Here is a 24,002-nt window from a genome sequence, read left to right as displayed (position 1 = left end):
GGCGAAGGACGGGCGAAGGAGGCAGGGGAGGCGGAGCAACCTCGATGCGGCTTAAGGGGGGCCAGCGGCGGATCTGGAGCGCGCCTCCCTAGGGGGCCTCCCTAGACTCTAAAACCACCCTCCAGTCGTTTGCACTGAGCTTTGGGAAAGAGGAGGAGAAATATTGCTTTCCGGCGGGTCAGTGTCGTATATTGGCGGCCGCCAGGCACGTGACAATGTCAATCGCCCTTCTCGTCGCGGCACGTCGCGGCACACCAGCCAGCGTCTCGCGGCACACTAGTGTGCCGCGGAACAGCGGTTGAGAAACGCTGTATTAAGATGATTGGTTTGCCATGCATTTTCTGTACATGTCATGATAGGGGGTGGGTATGTATTGTATAACTTTATTCAAAGCAAAGGCAGATGATTCTTTCTAACAGGGTATTGAAAACAACAAAAGGTCATTATATCTGTCTTCGGAGAACAACTTCATGGAAGAAAATGGCTGACTTTGGAATGCAAAGTACAGGTGTACTTTTGTAGGAAAGGATTAGGATGTTTAGGTTCCTACCACCTGTATTCAGGAATCTTTCGGGGGGGTGTCTATGCTGAACTTGCGGTCTGAGATCTTTATAATGTATATTTTTGCAAGCAGAGGCATTGTTTTATATCTGAGTTATCTTACGAAAGACCAGAAAAATGAGTGGAGGTTATCAAATCTGTTTCGATTGCAGAAACCCAGAATATGAGTCACACAACTGAAAACTCCACAGGTTCTGTGTTTCTGTGCAGTGTCTGGACACATTTGCACCCTACAGGACACACCCAAGTGTTTCTTGTTCACAACTAGTCCCCCACGCTCAGAATTGTGTGTTTCCCTTCTGAATGAATATGTGTTAGAAAAACATATTCAGGGGAAAAAACCTAACTGTGCAGAGGGTAATTTGAGTGCTTGTTACGGCAATGAGATTTAAATTGAAACTTGCACATGACTAATGTTGAAAGGCTGCAACTAACCTGGGCATTAAGAACGGTATTGATAAAGCACACAGCCATTAGTCCAGTTCATAAACAACTGTGGAATAGGCCAGCAGCAATTATTACTCAACTTCATTCAACAGTTAATAGTTTTCTTTTGAATAAAATCCATTCTTTGAGGCAATTTTTTAAACAATCCTGGTTGCAGTAAAATCAATAAAGCCTTGTTAATTTTGTGCCAGCTTAAATTTCACCCTATTGTCTTCTTTTCTTTCCCCCCATCCCTCTGCCTTCTCGGTTTTAAAAGATCAGGAGGGGAAAGACTGTGCTTCAGAAGATCCCTCTGGCCTTTTGCATGGCTGTGTTGTAAAATGATTTATTTTTACAGCCTGTAACTTTTCTGTACTCTCTGTTTCTATTCCTTATAGACGGCAAAGCGAACAAGCTGAACGAGAATACGAAAAAATTAAATCACAACTTGAAGGCTTGGAGGAAAGCGTCAGAGACCGGTGCAAAAAGGAATTTACAGGTATGACTTACACCTAATTTCTTGTGGGGCCTCCAGAGAAATCACAAGATGTGTCGAAATGCTGCTACTGTCTGCCTTAAACTGCCTTCTGAGGATATGCAGGAGGCGCAACCGTTCTAGATTACAGCATGTTGACGTGCGCATTGCATAGTCATGTGGCAATTAAATGCAAAGGCCATCAAAAAGAGAATAAATAAAAGGAACCGAAAGGGTTTCCTTTTTTATTTTAAAAGGAAAAGAAGTACCTGGGACTAAATTGACAACAGAGAAATAGCCAGGCCTCTTTCGCCCTGAAGATGTTCCTACTATAATGCAGTTTGTGGCAGCAGTGTGGAGTGGGGTGGCAGGTGAAGGAGCAATATGCTGAAATGGGGTACAAATGGCTGCAGCATTTTATTGGCTTCTGGTCACAGTGCTTGCCTAGGCATTAGGCAAGGTTCCAGTCCTCAGGCAGTCTTAACTAATGAACTGGCACAATCACGCTAACATGCTAGAAAAAACATCGTTGGGAGTACAGTAGTAGAAATATTGGGCTCGCCACTTCACAAACTGATACCATGGTCCCGTCCTGTAATTTGGGTGTGTGGTAGATGTGCCAGCTGTCAAACTGGGATGGGGCCTTGAATTGTCACCCTTATACTAGTGAGGAGCAAGGGAGCCCATCTCTGCTTACTCCTGCGGGAGGCCTCCAATTGCCCTCAGCGAGAAGTTTTGCCAGAAATACGGACCAGTGTAGTTAAGCCATAGACTTAACAAGATTGCTGTAAGGAAGACAGAAATCCTGCGTTGCTCAGATAAGGCCCACAGAAAGGAGTCAAATGCCTTTCCATCCACACCAACTGGTAACTAACAGCAGCCTAGTTTTTGTACAGTACTTTGTTTTTTCCTCCCCCCCCTCCCCCCCTCCTTTGTATAACAACTTGCCAGATGTCAAACTTTGGAGACATTTTGGTTAGTCCCAGTAAAGGTATTGCCCAACTGTGGATTTTGGAGGGTTCCCCCCCCTCCTTATGGACCAGTACAGCTAACTCTGCTTTTGCATCTTCTGCCAGCTCCTGTCTAGTTTTTGGCCTGCTCCTTGCCCTAAAAATTGATCCTGTTTCTCCAGCTCTGTCCTTTTCTTTCAGTTCTGACTGTTTCACCAGACTGAGTTTGACTTGTAGCTTGTTGAGGACTTGCCAAAAAGTATCAGTGCTCACCGGGTATGTGACAGCCTGCTCTCTGAGCATAGGGAAAGTTTACAAAACAAAGAAAACAGGGGTAAATGAAAAATATTGCTGAGACAACAAGTTGATTGACTCTGAGTCAGGCGGTGGCAACGTTTTCTGCCTGTGGGCCGGAGGATTCCCACGGACTATTGTCCGTGGGCCGGACATGGGCCACACAGGCGCAGAAGTGATTTCCGGTGCCGCACTGCCCATCTTCCGAAACACCGGAAATTGCTTCTGTCCGCGGCTGCGCAGAAGTGATTTCCGGGAGTGGCTGCCCATTTCCAAAATGTCTGCAGCGCCAGAAATCGCTTCTGCGGCTGTGTAGACGCGGTTTTCGGTGCCGCTCAGCAAGTCCCTGCGCTGCACTGTGCCGGTTTACCACAGCGCGCGGGGGACTTACCGAGCGGGCGGCTCGGTTCACAGGTGGCCCATGGGCCGGAGGTTGCCGATGCCTGCTCTGAGTCCTAGTCAGTCAAGAAACCAGAAGCCCTCTGTTCTGTGCCTTTGTAAGGTGACAAAGCGATTCATTCTCTCCTGTGTCAAAACTTAAAGACTCTTTGATCAACCTGATGTGTTGTCAGTGATAACGGATGAACTATTTAGCCTCCTTCCTTTCTGCCAATAGCCTAGTTGTACTTGCATATTGATCTTTGCTCCTTCATGCACTGTTCTATCTGCCATTTATATTTTAAAATGATAAAAATAGAAACTTCAGACTTAACTGGAATAGCAGCTATGTCCCAACCCCAAATAAACGGACTAGCTTCTGATCTGTTCTCTCAGTTGCTATATTAGGGACGGATTTTTTAATGAATTCCAAGCCTTGGAATCTAATTTTTTTTTGCATCTCCTTCCCTTAACAAACATTTATTACAGATGCAATTTGGCTCAAATGCTGCAGTTCTTAAAAGACAGAACCTTGGTTTAAAAAATTATAGGAGCTGCACAAATATCCACTGTTCTTTACTTCTTCATATTGAAACAAACGAGTTTTTCCTTTTTTTAATATTCTTTTTTATTTCAAATATACAAATAAATACATAGATACAGACACATGCATTAATGACCACTACATCAACCAAATAATATCAGACTTAATACCCTTACATCTCTACATATAAAAAAAGAAAAAAGAAACAGAGGAAAAAAGGAAAAAAGACAAAACAAAGACAATGAAGACAATATAAGATTCTTCCATTCAATACCATTAAATGTGATTCAGTCCTATCATAGCATTTCTCATATATGATACTATGGAATGAATCTCTTTGTGTGTTTTAGTTGTTGCGGACTTCCATCTACCTCATAATGGTTCATTTTTATTTTAAAAAAATTCCCCTGTATTTAATATTTTCTCCTCATCTTGGTATGAGAGAGCATATCTCTATGTACCAAATTATTCCAAACACAACCAAATCTTAGAGGTGGAACCTTGTTACTGAATAATTACTGAATAATTACTGAAGCATTCCCACTCTTTTTAAACATTCTCTGCTGACTTATTTCTTATTGATTCTGTCATTTTTGTGAGTTCCAAGTACTTGCAGAGTTTTAGTTGCCATTCCTCTCTTGATGGAATATGCTCGTTCTTCCAATACTTTGCCACGAACACTCTAGCTGCTGTTACTGCATAGAGAAATATTATTATTCTTTCACTTGGAATGTTATTTGTTAGAATCCCTAGTAGGAAGGCTTCCGGATTATTATTGAAAGTAAACTGAAAAACAAGAGCTTTTCATTGCCCTCTCATTTCCAAGCATTATGCATTCCTGCCATATCTTCATACGTGAACACTTTTGAGTGAAACCATCTTTTGTAATCTTATCAAACCCGTTAACATTGCTGGTCATGCTAAGATACCTTTAATCTTCTCTTTTTAACTTTTGCTCAGTCTTGGACACTAAAAATCCCATGAAGCAGTTTGCCTCAGTGTGCACGGTATTGCCTGTGTGTGCACAATAACAAATTCATTGAATGCTGACCCATGAATTCCTGATAAAATATGTTTCGTGGTTATAAATTGTCAGTGTTCTGTTTCTTTACATATCCTTGTACTTGATTCTCCGATAGTCATGCAGAACGCAACATAGTTTGCAATAAAAATGAAATTGTAACAGCCCTGGAATGAATTTTCAGCCTGCTAGAAACTCCAGAGTTTAAAATGATGCAGTAGTTAAAAACAACACAGAACAGCCTGCAGGAATAGCTTTGTGAAATTGCAGTGTTTTTATATCCAGTGAGGGGACCTAATGCATCCCTGTATCAAGGCCATTCCATACTATGTATGACACTATGAAGAAAGGTTGGCCCTGTGCCCTTACTGCCATCAACTCTGTAAAGTTGGGGGGCCACATTTCCTTCTAGAGAATCTTCTGAGAGCCACATGACAGTGATGGATGGGGTTCAAAACAACACCAATGAGAGGTGAGGCCTCAGAAAATGTCCAAGAGGCTTCAAGGGCCACATTGGGGCCCCAGGCCTGAGGTTCCCTCATGCCTGCTGCATAGAATAGGATGCAGAACATGGCTTTTTCCCATAGTTCTAAGGACATAAGCTCTTTGAGATACGCAGGGCCAAGACCATTTGGATCTTCAATGGTCATCACGAGCGATTTGAACTGGGCTCAGAAGCAGTCTGAGTGAGTTGAGATATTAGTTATGTTCTTCCTGTGTCTTTCCCCCATAAAGAGGCAATCTGTGGATTCTCTATTAGATGCAGCTTCCAAACCAACTTCAAAGGTAAAGCTCCCTGCAGTGATCACATTGGAGGTTGCTAAATTCCTCAAAGCCAAATCCCTCAAAGCAGGCTTTCTCTCAGGTGATCAGAAGCAACTCAACCAATTCGTTTTCACTCATCCCAGTTTCCAGGATGCTGTCACAGTCTAGCTTGAGGTGGAAATAAGAGACAGGGCGATGCTCTACAGATAGTGGGAAGCTTGATTTTTAGTGGCTGGGGGGTCACTGCTAAAATGAGACATAATCATGGGGGACAAGATCTCCTGACAGAAGATGGTTTCACATCCACTAGAGCGGCTAGTGGGTTAAACTGAGCAAATTTCCCTTCTGGAAACAGTTCAGCTTTGCTTTGCTCTGGGCTTCATTCCTCTCCCCCCACTTTCCAAAGTATGATTTAGGATGAGGAGGAGGATGTGGTGCTCCTCTTGTGTCCAGAGGGGGAAGCATTTCCTTTAGGCCTTGAGGTTTAGGTTTCAGGTAACAGGGCAGGGACAGAGTATGAAGAACTGGACTAGTCCCCATCCCTTGCTCTCCTTATAGTAATTGTCTTCCGAAATAAGCATACAAACTTGACAGGCCCTTTGGTGGTGGATGATTAATCATCATCATCATCATCATTTTCGTGAATTATACCCCGTCCATCTGGCTGGGTGACTTCCAACCCAGTTAAAACTTAAAAAAAATGTCAGACCTTAAAAACTTCCAGATACAGAGGTGCCTTCATATGTCTTCTATTTTTTTTAATTCATCTTTATTCATTTTACACACATAAAAAAGAAACAATATATTAAAGCAACAAGAAATACAGATTACAAAAATACAAAAAAAACAGGAAAAGAAAAAGACAAAAAAGATTTTATATATATATATATATATATATATATATATATATATATATATATATATAAATGAAAAATATAATAATCTTATATAATCTTCATAACAATATAGACTTCCCCGGTTCCCCCCTCATTGATTCCCTATTTCAATTAACCTTAAAGCAGTTTTCACAATAATAAAACGTTTTAATTAAAATTTCTTCTCTAAATATCGCCATTCAATTTTAATCAATAAACTCAATTTTTTATATCCTTATATTTTATTAATTATATCTCCTCTTAGCTTAGACTTTTACCAGCAATGAAACTCCATTTTAATATTTCCTCATCGCTCATAATCTTTATACAGAATCTGATAGCAATTCATCCCCCCTTCCCCTGGACCCAGATATCTCAATGAATTCCATATTTCATACCAGTATCAGACTTTTTCCATCAATCCAGCCAAAAATCACATATTTAACCTTTTTAACCCACTCCCACCCTTTCCGAAAACTTCCACCAATATTTTTTAAACCAACTCTGCTGTTTCCACACTTCTCCTTCTGCTTCCCAGCACCCTCCTTCTTCCTTCCCATTTTCCCAGAGATTTCATTGCACTCCCTCTCTCACTGGGAGTGCAATAGTCCCCCCTGGTTCTCCCTTGAGGAGTTCTTTATTCAGATCCAAATTCTGTTCCACATCCTTCATATGTCTTCTAAAAGTTGTGTGGTTCTTTCTCTCCTTGACATCTGGTGGGAAGGCGTTCCACAGAGATGGCACAACTGCCAAGGAGGTCTTTTGCCTGGTTCCCTGTAGCTTCACTTCTCACAGTGAGGGAACCACCAGAAGGGCCCCAGAAGTGGACCTCAGTGTCCGGCCTGAACATTGGGCCAGTGACCTCTAATGGATACAGTGGTACCTCGTCGGTGGTCTGCCTCGTCCAGCGCCCATTCCATTGAAGATCCATGGCAAACTCAGAAGTACTGGAACAGGTTACTTCCGGGTTCGCCGCTCATGCATGTGCAGAAGCGCTAAATCACGCTTTGCGCATGCGCAGAAGTGCAAATCGCTCCGCGTGCGTGCGCAGATGCGGCACTTTGTCCAGCGTCCTTTTCGGCCACCGACCGGGGCTCCGGAACGGATCCCAGTTGCAAAACGTGGTACTACTCTATAGAGTTTAACATAGGAGTGAGACCTTGGTTCAAGGGCCTTGCAACATGGCAGTCTCTTCGTCTCAGTAGGTTTTGTATGGGAGACTACAGCAATCTATATTTTACTTTGAAATGTACATAGGATAAGTACCATACAGCATTCTTATGCTGTCCCAATTAACAGGACTATTGGCTCCAGATAGTTTATATCTCAAACTAGAATGCAAAATGCATTTACTCTCCAGTAAATAACGTAATTTTCTCACAACTGTGTTCTAAATTGAAACTCCTGTCAAGATTATTTCTTCGTGCAACTAATTCTGTTAAGCAAGCTTCCACTGGGAAAACGAGTTTTACTGTAAGGTGCAAATCTTGCTAAGTGAGACCGAAATGGAAATGGAAGTAAAGTTGAAAGGCTGCTTCAGTTAAAAAATCAGGGTATTGATGTTTCCCCCTTCAAAGTAGAAAAGGCTGAATCAATAGTTTATTTTCCACTTAAATCTTTAAAATGTTGCCTCTTGTAGATTTGATGATAGAAATGGAAGATCAGACAAACGATGTTAACGAAGCAGGAATTCCTGTGCTGGACTACAAAACCTATACGGACAGAGTCTTCTTCTTGCCATCCAAAGATGGAGAAAAAGATGTCATGATCACTGGGAAGCTGGATATTCCTGAAGCTCGGCGGCAAACCGTAGAACAGGCACTGAATCAATTCTCCAATCTGCTCAATAGTAAATCATTTCTCATTAACGTAAGTAAAAAGTGAAAGGTCCCTTTGTGTCCTTGAAATGCATTTTTGCCTGATATATATTTACAACAACAAAATTAGTCTGCATATTTTTGCCATGTATATTTTGCAAAAGGCTGTGTGAATGATGTAAATAATATCTCAAGTAGTTTGACACTGCTCCTGTCATTCCCTGTATGATACTCAGCTGAAATATTATTAGCTCCTTCCGTCAACTATTCATATCCATTTTGATCACTGCACTAGCCATTCGTCGTGACAATAAATAAAAGCAGTGTTTTAAAATGCCTAGATCTAAAAGTTATTTAAAAGAAAATTTCAATCTGAGAAAAAGTAAAAGGTTGTATATCTTACATAGATCATATGTATTCTATTTGAGACTTAACTGAGAAATGCTTTAGAAATCCCCGTTTCTGCCTTTTCCCTTTAACAAATGGTGTCCCAAACATATGGCGTTGTGATAGCTCATTGTTCAATGAGGTTTATCATATTGCAAATGACAAACAAAATGCTGAATGGCGTAGTTAAACAAAGGTATCACTTCATTTGGCAAAAAATGAATGTCAAGCTCTAGTTCAGGGGTCGACAATTTTTTTTAGCCGCAGGCCTGTCCACTGTCCCTCGGACCTTGTGGCGGGCCGGAGAAGTGGCTGCCGCCACCGCTGCTGCTGCTTGTAGGTAGGCAGAGCGAGCTCGTCCACTCTGCTCTCTGGCCCACAGGAGCACGAGGGCGGAGGCAGTGGCGGCAGGAAGATGAACGGTGCAAAAGGGCTGGCTCCGGAGAGGGGCTGCTTAAAATGGCACTCAGCGAGCTCAGCCCAGCCCCCTTCCTCCTCTAACCAGTGCGGGGGAGAAGCCAGGAGGAGGGAGGGAGGAGGAGGCGCCGTGGTGTGTGTGAGGGAGGGTGGGGAAATGGAATGGCTCAGAGAAAGAAATGGCACAGCCTGAACGAACAGAATCCCCATGCCGATCTGCGGGCCTTAGTTTGCCAACCCCTGATCTAGTTGATGGTGCAGCAATAGGGACACTATGTTGGGGGTTACAGCCAGAAGTGCATCCCTGTTTCTGTTTCTGCACGAGAAAACATATAAATATGGACCCAGTGATTCGTCTTTTTGGAATTGGTTACAGAATGAATGAATGAATGAAACAAAATTCAGTTGCTGAATCACATACCAGATGTTTTTCTGTTTTGTTTGTTTAGTTCATTCACACATTAGAAAACCAAAGAGAATTCTCTGCCCGTGCAAAAGTATATTTTGCATCTCTCTTGACTGTGGCTTTGCACGGGAAGCTAGAATACTATACGGACATCATGAGGACATTGTTTTTGGAGCTGATGGAGCAGTATGTTGTGGCCAAAAATCCCAAACTGATGCTCAGAAGGTAGGGAAGGTTTCTTCAGTTGCCCTGTTTCCATTGAAGTAAATGAAATAAAACTCCCATCATTTTTAACAGAGCACAACTTACTGCCCCTGTTGCCTCCCTTCTCAAATACATCTATTACTATTTGTGCATTGGGATTCTAAGAACTTTAGTACATGTTTGAGAATGTAAGAGTAGGGCTGGGGAGGGCTGAGTTCAAATCCCTACTCAGCTATGAAGCTCATTGGGTGACCTTGGGGCCAATCATTACATGTCTTTCCCTAATCTACCTTACAGTGCAGTGCTGGGAATACAATGAGAAGAGAAGAACCATACACATTTTATCCTGCCCTGTAGTCACAGAGGATATAAAACATCCTTTCAGTGAAGAATGTGATGCATATTCTCCTGTCATATGATAGAGAGACAACCAGAGTTGTCAGCTGTGGTTTCTTCAGCAGGAAAAGCTCTGAAGACCCCAGAGATTTTTCTTTGACATATTTGTTATAGCAGTTAAAATTTAGCACTGATTGAACTATATTCTTAGGGTACTTCCCTATCACTACTGGTATCAAAATACATTCATCTATTTTCAACCTTTTATTAGAAAGTAGAACTTCACATTGAGGACTGCATGTCTTAATCTACTGATTTTGTGATGCGCCAAGAAGTCAACAACAAATTAACACTTAAATGGCTAAAGGGGGGGGGGAGAGAATACAACATTCTAAGTACTATACTGTACCATGTTTGCTCACAAAGTCAGTGGGAATGCGCATCACAAAACATGCCTATAATGAATCTACATGAGATTGTATGTGCTAGGTAAGGAATATAGGAAAGATCATGGATTTTAGCTCTTGACAAATGCATGAATTCAGGCTGCACTAGCCATGTAGTTCAACATTTATTTGTTCACTTGTTTCAGATCAGAAACTGTGGTGGAGAGGATGCTTTCTAATTGGATGTCAATATGTCTATATCAGTACCTCAAGGTAAAGTCTGAAATGCATGCACACTTTACACTTGCTGTGTTTTGGCATAATAACCAAACCACAGTTTGGTGTTACAAATAAGCCTCAGACTCATGTACTTCAACCTCCCACATGGGCAGAGATGAGTCCCAGCAAACCATAGTTTGGTCTGCAACCCTTGTTTTCAGGCATCAGCATCAGCATCAAATCTTTATTGTGGTCATAGACCAGCATAAGTAGGGTGGGGTACAATCATTTATAACAGGCATAGGCAAACTCAGCCCTTCAGTTGTTTTGGGACTACAACTCCCACCATCCCTAGCTAACAGGACCAGTGGTCAGGGATGATGGGAATTGTAGTCTCAAAACATCTGGAGGGCCGAGTTTGCCTATGCCTGATTTAGAATCTGTAAAACATTTTGGAAATCTAAAAAGTATTAAAACATAAGGTATATCTAAAGGACTATAAGAATCTAAAAGAAACTAAAATAATCTAAAAGAAGGGTTAGGGACATTAAACGGATGTGGGAGAGCATAAAAGGTTAGTATATAAAAGACTATAACTATCAATTTAGAGAGCACTCTGATGTGAGTGTTCATTAAATCTAGTTTGAGGCACAGGTCATCAGTTGTTTTCAGGCAAGTGCAAACCATAGCTTACTTATTTAGATAAAACTGAAAACTATAGCTTCAAGGGTGTGCATGTGTGAACTTCAAGTCAGGAAGTGGCAAGCTACACACACAAGCCCTGCACACAACATCCCACTGCATTACAGGTCTGCTCCCAGCCTTCCTGCGGTATAAAGATCTAAAGGAGAAATCAAAGTGCATTTAGAGGAACAGGCTTAGAAGCCTCTCTACGTTCCAAAACCCAGATAATGCAAAGTTCCCAGTTTTGGGGAGGCTTCTAAGTACAGTAGTACCTCGGGTTACGAACACGATCCGTTCCGGGTCGCAGTTCGTAACCCGAAAAGGTCGCAAACCGAGCGCCATTTCTGCGCATGCGCAAAGCGCCATTTCCGCGCGACGAAAACACTTCCGGGTTTGCGAAGTTCGTAACCCGAACTGTTCGCAACCCGAGCGGTTCGTAACCCGAGGTACGACTGTACATTCAGATTAATGTGCCTTCAGACCATCATACGCAACGCGTGAAGGTCAGAAGCAGCCAGGGCATACATAAATGTAGGGTGAGTTGCATGCCTGATCTGCCAGCTCCTCACTTTCAGCCCACATGCCTCCAACTGCATAAATATGGCTTATGGTTTGTAGCAAAATGGGATCAGAAGTTGCTAATCCCCGTGTGCAAAAGGAAGGACGGAAGGTGTGCGCCTGTTTGTTCTCATAATGTCAGGCTAGGGTTCTGTGTTTGCTCAAACACTGCCACTGTTTACCTGTCAAAACATAGCTAATATTGGCATTGTCTTCTCTCATCAATTTTTACAGGACAACGCAGGAGAACCTCTTTATAAGTTATTCAAGGCTATCAAACATCAAGTGGAAAAAGGCCCTGTGGATGCTGTGCAAATGAAGGCCAAATACACACTGAATGACACCGGTTTGCTGGGAGATGATGTAGAGTATTCACAACTGGTGCGTAACTTTTATAGACATTTCGTTCAGGAAACCGGTAAAATGGAATCCTTCTGAAAGGCATCATTCCCTATTACCCAGCTGGTGTGGGGTTTTGTTTTGTTTTTGTTTTTGTAAAACATAGATAATGGAGAAGTGCCATAGGGCCAAAAAATAACGATAAAGTAATTAATTTTGTTGCCCTGACTTGAACACAATAATTTGACATGAAGCCTTTGGTATTTTAGTGGATTAACCCAAAGAAGAAAAGGTAATGGCATTTTCAAATGTGAAGTTTCTCTTCCAAAAGAATAAACACAAATTAACAACTCAGAAGAGTTGTGATGACCATTGACATAGACAGTTTTTTAAAAGGGGACTAGATAAATGAGACATAGTAGGTCCCTCAATGGCTGTTAGCCATAATGACCTGATTGAATTGAATCTCCATGTTCAGATAAAGTATGCCACTGGGTGGAACAAAAGGGTTGATGCCTTCATTTTGGAGCTGTGAAATTATGGGGAGTACTGATCACAGACAGACCCATTGATCTGATCCAGGAGAGTTGTGTTTAAGATGCCCCTTAATCTGCTGTGAATTTTATAACGTCCTAGCTTTGCGGTCTCTCTTCACCCATTATAAATTGCATTCCCACCCAGACTCTTCTAACCCACATTCCATCAGTAGCCAGCATGTTCTGCTCAAGTCCTTTGCTGCCTTTCCCTCTGCTGTCCATCGAGCAGAAGGCCCACTTGGCCGGATGGCATGGTGGAATTGTGCTGTTCATACTGGCATGGTTAGGTTTGTACGTGACCCACCGTTTGGGAGGAATCTAAGAGACAAATATCTCTGCATCAAATATGCAGGTTTGTTTGTTTGTTTGTTTTTAAAAATCCCTCTTGAGAAGTTGATTTTGGGGAGAAATCCCCCATTGATGCAATGGGGAATTTCCTCTGGATTCAAGTATTTGCTTCAGAGGAGGGATTAAAATTCCTTAGGCCTGAAGCAGGGGAGGACAGGGTTAAATTCCCCCCACCATGCCTGCTTTGATCCTGTTCATTATCAACCCCACCCACAAATTTGCATTTATCATGCATGATTTAGTTGATATTCCTGCACTGCAGGGGGTTGGATTGGATGACCCTTGGGGTCCCTTTCAACTCTACAATTCTGTGATTCTGTACAAAGGCACATTCTACATTGCATCTCGTTCGGCTCTGACTTGGTTATGAAAGATTTAAAAATGTAGTGGATATGAACAGACCATGCGACTGGGCTTTGCAGTAGTGTGCTGTCATATTCTTCATCTAGAAAAATCACACTGATGGGGAAATTCTCCCAAGTTTATTGGCATTACTAGAAACGATTTCATTTTGTTTGACAGCGAGTTGTACAATGGCACAACTGTGGCATCAGAAGAAACTTAATAAAAAAAACACTTACAAAGTGCTGTTTGAAAGCACATTTAATATATTTTTCAGGAAAGAGAATGTTGGGGGGGACTATGGGAAGAGCAAGGAGTTTGTAAGGCTTTTAGACATGGTATATAACTGTTCAAATCTTGACAGCTTCAAGGGGAAAGGGGAGGGATATATTTTAATAAAAGAAAAATAAAACAGCATGGGAAAACAGTCAGCACTGCTGTTTTGAGCGAACAGAAGAGTGCAACCAAAACTCACCCCATACCTCAGTCTTTTTTATGCTGTTATAAATATATGGCATGTATTAATATACATACGGAGCCTAGGACATCTTGGGTCCAGAATGCCTTAAGGACTCCCCTGAGCCCTTATATCCCAGCTTGATTGCTGAGAACATCCAGAAGGAGCCCTATTGGTTGTCCACCATGTTACAGAAGCCCAGCCAACCTCAACTAGAAGTTGGGTGTTTAATGTCACCATCCTGTGCCATGGAATACTTTTCTAGCCAAGATTTGACGAATGACTTCCAGTCCTCACTTGAAGCTGTTTATATTTTCTTGATTAGACATGTTAATGATTATTTGGGATTTTTAACAGTTTTTTTTATTGAATATATTGTATACCCCCTTGGTATTTTTCATGAATTGGTAGTATATAAATACTTCTATAAATGAATAAAAATAAAGAGGCTGGGTTTTTTGTTTTATTATTTGATTGGTTACCAATATTCGTGGGTTGGCCCAAATACTGTCAAACTCCAAAAGTTTACTTAGGGGCCCATCAAAACCCTTTTGGAGTCTCTCTCTCTCTCTTTTCTCTCAATCTATTTTTCTACCCCACCAGTTCTGTTCTGCTTGTGCTGAATAACCATTCAGCATTGTGTCTATGGGTGGAAGACAGAAAATAAACATATTGCCACATCTATTTTCTTGGTTATTAGAATTGCGTGCTTTCCCAGTCCTTTCGGTCTGAAAACCAGAGGACCCTAATAGCAGGAAAAGTAATTGCTACCAAAGTAAATTACCAGCATTAATCTACCATACCATTTAATCAGTAGTCCTATGAGAACAGGAATGTCTCCGGAAACAGGGGGGGGAAATATATTTCCAACAACTGTCCTGACAAGCACTTTCTCTTTTGTTTTGACAGTGCAATAAATTTTTAAAATGTGAATTTCTTCTGTTTAAGAAATTCATTATTTAAGCAGCCACAGGTGGTAGATAGTTCTAATAACTTGTATCTGTTTGAAACCTGCTTTTAATAAGCCAAGATACAGAAAGACACTGTATTGAAGAAGAATATCCATTGAAGGCTCTTTTCTGTATACTCCGAATAGGGGAAATGGGGTGGAGATTAAAACGGCCCATTCACTATTTTTCTTCTCACTTTGTCTTTTTTTCATTTACAGGTAGGTAGCCATGTTGGTCTGACGTAGTCGAAACAGAATAAAAAAATTCCTTCCAGCAGCACCTTAGAGACCAACCAAGTTTGTCATTGGTATGAGCTTTCGTGTGCATGCACACTTGGTCTCTGTCATTGGTATCTGAAGAAGTGTGCATGCACACGGAAGCTGATACCAATGACAAACTTAGTTGGTCTCTAAGGTGCTGCTGGAAGGAATTTTTTTTTGTTTCTTTTTTATGGAGATGAGGGCATACAAGGTTTTGTACAGGTGTCTAAATTTTGATCTTTTGGAATTAATAAGTAAGTACAATCGTTGATTTTTTTCCCCCTTGTCTAATTTGTATAACCATGTTATTTCCTATTCTTCAGACTGTGAATGTGATTGTACAAGATGAAGGCACAGAATCCGTACCTGTAAAAGTGCTCAACTGTGATACTATTTCGCAAGTAAAAGATAAGATCATTGACCAAGTCTATCGAAGTCTGCCTCATTCGCATTGGCCAAAGCCTGATAGTGTCGTTCTTGGTATGTTTCGGTTCTGCTTGTTTTATTAATGCCATTTAATAAATACATTGGTGTCAAAGAGGATACTAACAGGAAGGACCTAGATTGAGCAAGCTCTTGTACTCTTGTTCTTTTATATTTGTATTAATAAATTATTTTAAGTATTGACCTACAGTATATGGAAAACCTTTGGTTTAGAATATTTCAGACCCATTCACAAATAAGTAATGCAACGTAATAGTCTATAATTCGGCTTAGTTGTCAACGGAACAAAGGCCTGTTAACATACAAACTATATACTGCTTGGTTGTAAAACAACACCTCAAACGGTTAAGTGATCAAAAGTAAGCTTACTCATCATGACTAACAAACAGAAATGTCTTAAAGGAACTGAGTCTTAATAATTCTGTACATGTATTCTGAAAAGCTGGACCCTTAAACAAGCTGTTCACTTTTCTACTTGCGTTATGAGTCACTGTTCAAGATTTTGACTATTTTTACAACACTGTTTTTTGGGAGAAGTGTTTTGGGGTAAATTACTGCATGCAAACCAGTTTCGCATTTTTCATATTTTGTTCAGGAGACGAAGATGATTTGTTTTTCTTTTAAAGCAGGGCTAATTTGGGGGTAGGGTAGAGAGCAGATATTGGGAACCTTTGCAATGCTTCAGTGGTTTACCAAATGGAAAACTCATTTCTGATGTGAACTATGTTTAGTTGCACACCGATACAATATACAATGTGTTATTGTTTTCTCATAATTGCTCCTCAGAGTGGCGTCCAGGCTCTACTGCACAGATACTCTCAGACTTGGATTTAACGTCCCAAAGAGACGGCAGGTGGAAACGCATCAATACCCTGATGCACTATAATGTAAGGAAGTTGTTAGTTGATTACTTTTTAGTAACACACAGCTTTTCTTTAAAAAACTGGCTGAGACAATGTGTACTCCTTCTCCTGTCAAATCTATGAGTAGATCTTTTCTGTTGCCTTTGTAAAGGCCAGACTATAAATCCTAAAAGGTTCCAAAAATACGTTGACATTTGCTGCAACTGGGCGATTATGGAGTGCCTCATCAGTTAGGAGGACAAGATGCAGCCTCTTTTGAAACCAAGGCATATTCTTTGTTCAGGATAAAAGTCAGCTTTGTATGTTGCCAGTACTCAAGACTGACTGTCAATTATGCCCAAGGCAAGATGCGTTTCCAGTAACACTTTCATACTTCACGAATGCAATGCGTCTTCTCTGCTCTTAAGTGAGTTTCAGTTTCCCGTAGTCAAAGAATCTGAAAGATTGAATTTCGAGTGGCAGGTGGATTTTTCTTATTATTTTAAAAAATAAGTCACTAGATTATAACTCTTGATTCTCTGACACAGCATCTTTCCCAGCTCACTTCAAAGCTGGACACAGTTTCATGTACACAAATGAATGTACACCTGGAGTGCCCCTTCCATTATGAAATGAAGGAATAAATCTTTTTGTCTGCAAGAGCTCCATGTGGACATCTGAACGAACAATTTAAAATGATGTAGGAAAAGGAATGAGTTTGTGAGGGATAGTGAATTGATTTCCCCCACCCACCCACAAACACACGCACACACATTGTATGCACTGCTTGAATAGGAAGTAGATGTTTTGCAGAAGATTTATTTTGGATGTTCTTAGCGATTCCCTCCTGTGTATTTTCTTAAAGGTAAGGGATGGTGCTACTCTCATCTTGTCAAAAATGGGGGTCTCCCAGCAGCCAGAAGACCATCAGCAAGATATGCCAGAGGAAAGTGAGTATGATCTGTTGCTCCTCTTAAGGCTCAACGTATTACCAGGGGGTAATGCTAATGTTGCCCTGTCCTGATTTGGCCCCCATGTCTAAAGCTCTATTTTGCTATGCAGGAACAGAGTGGTTTTGTGATTGCCAATAGTACCTTGTTAAGAGATCATTCTATTACTTAACATAAGTCCTAAGGATATTGATTTTTTTTTAGTTAGTTAAATTTTCTCTTTGCACCAGTTCTGCCCATTTTTTACCACGTGCTCCCTAAACAATTCAGCTGCAGCATTCGGATATTTGCATGCTGTTCAATGGTCCTGCCCTTGTGGGGTTTTTTTTTTAAACAAAAAACATTTAGCATTATTACTATTTCATATCACTTTCTTCAAGAGATATTCCAGTGGATATTCATTCATGGAACTAATTAGAGTCGTTCCAGTTTAGCATCATCAGTGCTCAGCATCAGACACTTCTAGCATTCATTAGGGCCATGATAGAATGGGCTAGAAATTTGTGCCTACCGTATGTACAGGCACTCTGTTTTTGCCCATTTGGTTTTTGAAGCTATTAAAATATCACTGAAATATTCAGCATTATGAAGACTTGGGCTGTGTCAACTCCTGGGGACTTGCAATGTGTCTTATGCGAAACTCTGTGTTGATGGGCATTATAAGCACACCTGCGCTAGCAAAGGTTGTGCCAACCTAGGCTGAGGGGCAGGAAGTAGGTGTGGCTTCTAACTACATGTTTTCCACAAGGGACTTTTATTACTTTTATTACTTCCTATGAGAGTAAAGGAAAGACATTTATGGAACTATTTATGCAGAATTATGTCAAGGCATCTCCTTGGATTCAATGCCCACATGATGATAGGGCCGATCCTGATTTGGACTGTCATAAGTCATGCCTTTGAGACATGCATTATTCTTTAGAGCAGAGACTACACGATTCCTCTGGTGGTATGGAATTTAAATGCACAACTTGTGCAGAAATATGCAGTGTGTTTTGTAATGCATCCCAGTGGGTTCCCTGTCAATGGGAAGCAGACTAAGTTTTAAGCCTGTTGCTCAGATAAATATTCTGCATTTTCAACATCTGTGTTTTTTTCTGTGTGGGCAAAGCCTAGAATATTGGGTATTAGCATTCATACCTTATTTGGGACCCAATATGATGAGGCTTTTTGTCCTCTGGCTCCTACCATGACAGGGAACAAGTTGGAGAGAGGGAACTCTCTCTAAAGGTTCTTTGGAGTTGGTCTGTCAATAGCATTTCAGTTGTTTGAGGAAAGCAGTTGCCTGGTTGTTGTTGTTTTTATGTGTTACTGCTTTCTAAATGTGGTTGCTTAAATGCAAATTGATAAAAGCTTTCCAGAATTTGTCAAACAATTTTTGGGTTACATAAATAAAATTGAAAACGAAAAAGTAGGTTTCTCAGGTTTGTGTATAGATGCACAGATGAAAATATATCTTGAAACTAAGAGGCCCTTTGAACCAGGATCTACTTAGCGATAGACTAAAAGCAGGAAATTCTGATAACATGTATGCCGGGAGCTGTATCAGGTAGCAAAAATGATCTATAGAGTTTCAAAGATGAAGGCTTCCAACCACTCAGTGCCCCTTTTTTTGCACAGGAAATAGCTTTCAGGGGAATTCTGGAAAGGCAATATTTCTTTCCTAGCTAATGTTTCTTTTCATTAGTGCTTAGGTCTCTTAGAATTATCCAATGCCAGCTTGTTTATTTGGAAAGCTATAAAATGTTAGAGAGCCAGTGCAGAGCTAGAGCTTGCACTGACAATGATTTGTGGAGTTCTTTGTTGCGTAAAAAGAGAAGAAATGTTCCCCCACCCCCCACCCCCAAAAAAGCAACATGCTGTTATGAGGCCTGAATACAGAGCGCACCTGCCAATTTTACAAAATAATAATAATAGTGACTTGAAAAGGACTTTTGTATGCTTAGGTTTGGCTGTTTTTACTGAAGCCATTTCATATGAACCTAGACTTTTTAAAGTTGATTTCCACTAATAATATACAAAGAGAATGGGTTTACATCTCTTTCCAAAAAATGTGGAACGATGTCCAAATCCTTTAGAAATAATTTTGCTTTCTTTTCTTTTTCTTTCTTTCTTTCTTTCTTTCTTTCTTTCTTTCTTTCTTTCTTTCTCTAGACAGTGATGTGTTAGTTGATTATAAAGTCTAGAGAATTAAGTGCAGTAAAATTTTGCATTGCCAAATGACATGATGGAACTCCCGTGGCATTCCTATTCTTTTCAGTGGGACTTTGAAAGAAATTAGGTTGATTTATCCCAATTTTTTATTTTTTATTTTATTTTATTTTCCATCTCAGTTCACAAATAAAGATTGGTTAGTCTGGACTTTCATCAAATTCCTTCTCCTGTCAATGCTCTTTATTACATTGGCAGTAATAAGCAAGTATTTTGTGTAGCGCTTTAGGGTGCTCAGAATGCTTCACGTACATTACGTTAGTAGCCTATCTCTTTGTAAGGAAGATTGATATTATCACCGTGTTGTGTACTGTGATTCTGAGAGAAAGCAACTTTTCTAATGCCATCTGATACGAGATTTGAAGAGGAAACTTGCTGGCATTTCCCATCACAACAGGTCTCCGTAATCCAGTAGCAGTCAGTGAAGTGGCCCAGATGGCGTTTACTGTTGGAGTGTTGTGGGTATCAAGCAGTTAACACTCTGTGCTAGGTGGAAATGCTGACTCAGCATGATGTGATGAGTCAGCATCATGAGAGTGGGGAGCTGCCTCATTGTATAGCCAGCTTGTATAAAGAGGTATGGTTGACTTAAGACAGGCGTGGCAAAACTTGGCCCTCCAGATGTTGTTGGCCTACAGCTCCCATCATCCCTAGCTAACAAGACCAGTAGTCAGGGATGATGGGAATTGCAGTCCCAAAACATCTGGAGGGCCGAGTTTGGCCATGCCTGACTTAAGAAGCCTGCTTTATGATGTTGCAAGACTGAAACTGGAATAAAGCCCTACTTAAAATACCGCTTGACTCCTGGGTGCTTCATGTGGGGCTTCCTTACATCACAACAATGGGCAGCTCAGCACTGCTCTCCCCATGCCTCTCTACAACAGACCAACATCTCAACCTCCCTGGAAATGGTTAAAATTTGAAAGTATGCCTAGTAGGGAGAATAGAGTGAGGGAAAACGCACCCAGGAAGGGAAAGTTCTGACACGCTAAGATAGAATTTAGAGTTATGCAGAATTTTGATGCACACATGGGACAAGCAAGAAGGGACAGTTTCTACATCATATACATAGTGTCACAGTGGCCGGATTGGACTACTTCAGAGTAACGACGCTACGCAGCTCTGCATTTTATTCTTTTATTGGTGCTGCGTATTTACAGTGCTAAAGTCATTGCTATTTACACGGAGTGATGTGATCAGTCGGTTTCAGAACCTCCTAATGGCTTTTGGCGCGTCTTTCTCCAACAAAAGCTTTGGCAGACCCATCCTCTTTCCCCTCCTCTTTCTGCGTAGTTCTGGCGTTGGGGGGATGGGTCTCCCTCCCTTATTCGCCCCTTCCTGTCCCGCCTGGGACCCTGGCTCCTCTACCTTGCCTGAGCCTCGGACCCGACTTCCTGCTTCCCTACTGGAATCGGAACTCTCTCTGCTTCCCCCTGTGCTCGGTGATTGGCTTGAACTCAGGAGGGGAGGGACTTCGCGATATCCCCTGTCCCTCACATCCACCCCCCTCCCAAGCTCTCCTTCACCCCTCCCCAGGTCCCCCCCAGGTGTCGGTGACGACTGGAAGCCTAAGAACTCAGTGCTTTCCGAGCCCGTTGGTGTGAACACCTCCCCCCAGTCCTGCAAGCCCCCCCCTTCCGCCTGGGAGGATGGGAATCCCAAAAAGTCCGTGGCGTCAGAGCTGGTGGGGGTAAAAATGTTCTGCCAATCTGCTCCTTCCTCTGACTGGGTGGATCTTGGTGACACCCATACCTCATCCTCTGGTTCCTCAAACTCCGCTTCCCAGCGCCATGGTGAACTGCTCTCCCGTGCTTCCTCCCCCTCCCCCTCCCTTTCCATGTGCCAGGGCTTGGGTCTATGGGGAAAGAGGGCGTGAAATTCTTCTACCAGGAATTCCTCCTGTATCTGAGTGGCTGGGACCCATTCATTCTGGGACGGTGGAGCATCCTCCCATGCCATGAGGTACTCCAGTCCCCCCACCCCCCACCTTGAATCCAGGATGGCCGTGGCCTCATTGAGTTGCTCCCTGCCTTCCCTCTCCCCCCCTCCCTCAGGGGTTTGTTCGCTGTCTCGGAGCCTGCTGCTTTCCCTGTACGGCGACAGCAGCGATCTATGAAACACAGGGTGCACCCTCATGTCCTCTGGCAGTGCCAGCCTGTATGCCACCGGGTTGACCTGTTGCGTGACCGTGAAGGGGCCCAACCTTCTGGGCGCCAGCTTTTTGCATCGCCCTCTGATGGGAAGGCCCTCCGAGGACAACCACACTTTGTCCCCCACCCTAATGACCTCCCCCGGTCGCCTGTGGCGATCTGCCCCCTTCTTGTACGCTTCCTTGGCTCTCTCCAAGTGTTCTCTGAGCTGCTGGTGCACCGTCTCCAGTTCCTCTGCCCAATCCTCAGCCTGTGGGCCCTCCTCCTCCTCCTCCCCCTCCCTCTCTGGGAAAGATCTGAGGTCACGCCCGTAATTGGCCTTAAAGGGCGACACCCCTGTGGAGACGTGCACCGCATTGTTGTAGGCAAATTCTGCCAGTGGCAGGCGATCCACCCAGTCCGTTTGCCGCTGGCTGACGTAGCATCTCAGGTACTGCTGCAGAATGGCGTTGACCCTCTCCGCCTGTCCATTGGTCTGCGGGTGTCTAGCCGTCGACAAGCTGACCTCCACCTGCAGGAGGTTCATGAGCCGCCGCCAGAACCTGGAAACAAATTGGCGGCCACGATCCGAAATAACCCTTAAAGGTAATCCATGCAGTCTGAATACGTGATCCACAAACAGTTTGGCTGTCTCTTCTGCAGAGACCGCCCTGGCACACGGTATAAAGTGGCACATTTTGGACATGAGGTCCACCACCACCAACACTGCAGTCTTGCCCCTGGACGACGGCAGGTCTGTGATGAAGTCCATGGACACTACTTCCCACGGCCTGTGCGGTGTGGCTAAGGGCTCCAGCAAACCTGCTGGTGGCGCTCTGACCACCTTTGCCCGCTGGCAGGTGTCACAGCCCCTTACATAATCCCTCACATCCTCCCGCACCCCTGGCCACCAGAAGTGTCTCATGACTAGGTGAGTGGTTTTGTCCCTCCCAAAATGACCCGCCGTTGGGTTGTCGTGCATCTGCTTGAGGACCGTACGTCTAAGCTGGGTGGTGGGCAGGTACAGTGCACCCTTGTAGAAAAGCAGCCCCCTGCGGTCTGCAAAGTCTTTTGCCTGCTCCCCCCCCCTCAGTTCTCTGAAGATGCGGTTGGCAAATTCATCCGCTGCCGTCAGTGCTATGAGTTCTGCCTCGCTCACCACTGCTGCTCCGCAGGACCAAGCTGACGGGGGGAAAATGTGCCTGGGTGCCGGTGGCGCCTCCTCCTCCATGTACTCTGGCTTGCGGGAGAGGGCATCCGCCCTGACATTCTGCTCTCCCGGGATGTAGTGTATGGAGAAGTTGAAGTTCGAGAAGAACTCTGCCCACCGTATCTGCCGCTGGTTGAGCACCCTGGCAGTTCTCCAGAACTCCAGGTTCTTGTGGTCTGTGCACACCTGGATGGGGTGCTTGGCGCCCACCAGGAAGTGTCTCCAGTGCTGGAACGCAGCGTGGATCGCAAGAAGTTCCCGATCAAACACCGTATAGTTTCGCTCTGGCTGGGTCAACTTCCTGGAGAAGAAGGCACAGGGTCTCCACTCTCTGTTGGCGTCCAGTTGCAACAAAATGGCGCCCACAGCTTTATTAGAAGCATCTGTCTCCACGCGTAGGGGCGCGTCCTGAACCACGTGGAACAGGTTGTGGTCTGAGGCGAACACCCTCTTGAGGCTTTCGAACGCTGCTTGCGCCTCTGGTGTCCACCTGAACTTCTGCTTGCCTCTCAGGCAGTCCGTGATGGGAGCCGTAACGCGAGAGAAGTTCTTGATGAACTTCCTGTAGAAGTTGGCGAAGCCTAGTAGGCGTTGGGCATCTTTGCGCGTCCTGGGGCTGTGCCAGTCCAGGATGGCCTGCACCTTGTCCTTGTCCATCGCCAGCCCCTTGTCTGACAGCTTGTAGCCCAGGAAGTCCACCTCCTTGGTGTGAAACTTGCACTTCTCCAGCTTCACATACAGGTGGTTCTCCTTCAGGCGCTGCAACACCTCCCTGACATCTTTCACATGCTGCACTGGGTCATCGGAGTAGATAAGGATGTCATCCAGGAAGACCAAGCATTTCCTGAAGAGGAGGGACCCCAGGACGTGGTGCATGAAGGCCTGGAAGCATGCTGAGCCCCCTTGCAACCCGAAGGGCATCACCAGATATTCAAAAGAGCCCAGAGGCGTGAACATCGTGGTTTTCCATTCATCGCCTTCCCGGATCCTGATCAAGTTGTACGCCCCCCTCAGGTCTAGCTTGGTGAAAATCTTGCCCCTGCGTGCCGCTGTCAGGAGATCATCCACTCTGGGCATGGGGAAAGCCACTGGCTCTGTCACTGAATTCAGCCGTCTAAAATCCACCACAAGACGGCGCTGTTGCGTGTCTTTCTTGTCCACCCAGAAGACCGGGCTGCCCCCTGCTGCCTTGCTTTCTCTGATGAACCCCCGCTTGAGGTTCTTGTCAATGAAAGCGTGCAGATCCTCCAGTTCCTGGTCTGACATGGCGTACAGCTTGGC

At 43.4% G+C, this 24,002-nt stretch overlaps 1 protein-coding gene across 7 annotated transcripts in view; it reads left to right on the top strand.

Annotated features, from left to right (window-relative positions):
* Positions 1-24,002, top strand: part of PLXNB2 (plexin B2) — a 351,723-nt gene that overhangs the window by 309,988 nt on the left and 17,733 nt on the right. For all 7 annotated transcript variants that reach the window (XM_035128378.3, XM_088676784.1, XM_088676785.1 and 4 more), the window contains 8 exons: positions 1,386-1,486; positions 7,929-8,158; positions 9,360-9,541; positions 10,449-10,515; positions 11,938-12,084; positions 15,259-15,415; positions 16,166-16,266; positions 17,087-17,171. In XM_035128378.3, the coding sequence (XP_034984269.3) occupies positions 1,386-1,486; positions 7,929-8,158; positions 9,360-9,541; positions 10,449-10,515; positions 11,938-12,084; positions 15,259-15,415; positions 16,166-16,266; positions 17,087-17,171 (1,070 nt within the window). The remainder of the gene's footprint in view (positions 1-1,385; positions 1,487-7,928; positions 8,159-9,359; positions 9,542-10,448; positions 10,516-11,937; positions 12,085-15,258; positions 15,416-16,165; positions 16,267-17,086; positions 17,172-24,002) is intronic.

The sequence above is a fragment of the Zootoca vivipara genome, chromosome 9 (assembly GCF_965207765.1).
Source record: "Zootoca vivipara chromosome 9, rZooViv2.hap1.1, whole genome shotgun sequence".
Lineage (NCBI taxonomy): Eukaryota > Metazoa > Chordata > Lepidosauria > Squamata > Lacertidae > Zootoca > Zootoca vivipara.
The sequence above is the reverse complement of the archived record's forward strand: the minus strand, read 5'-3'. Positions and strand labels throughout refer to the sequence as shown.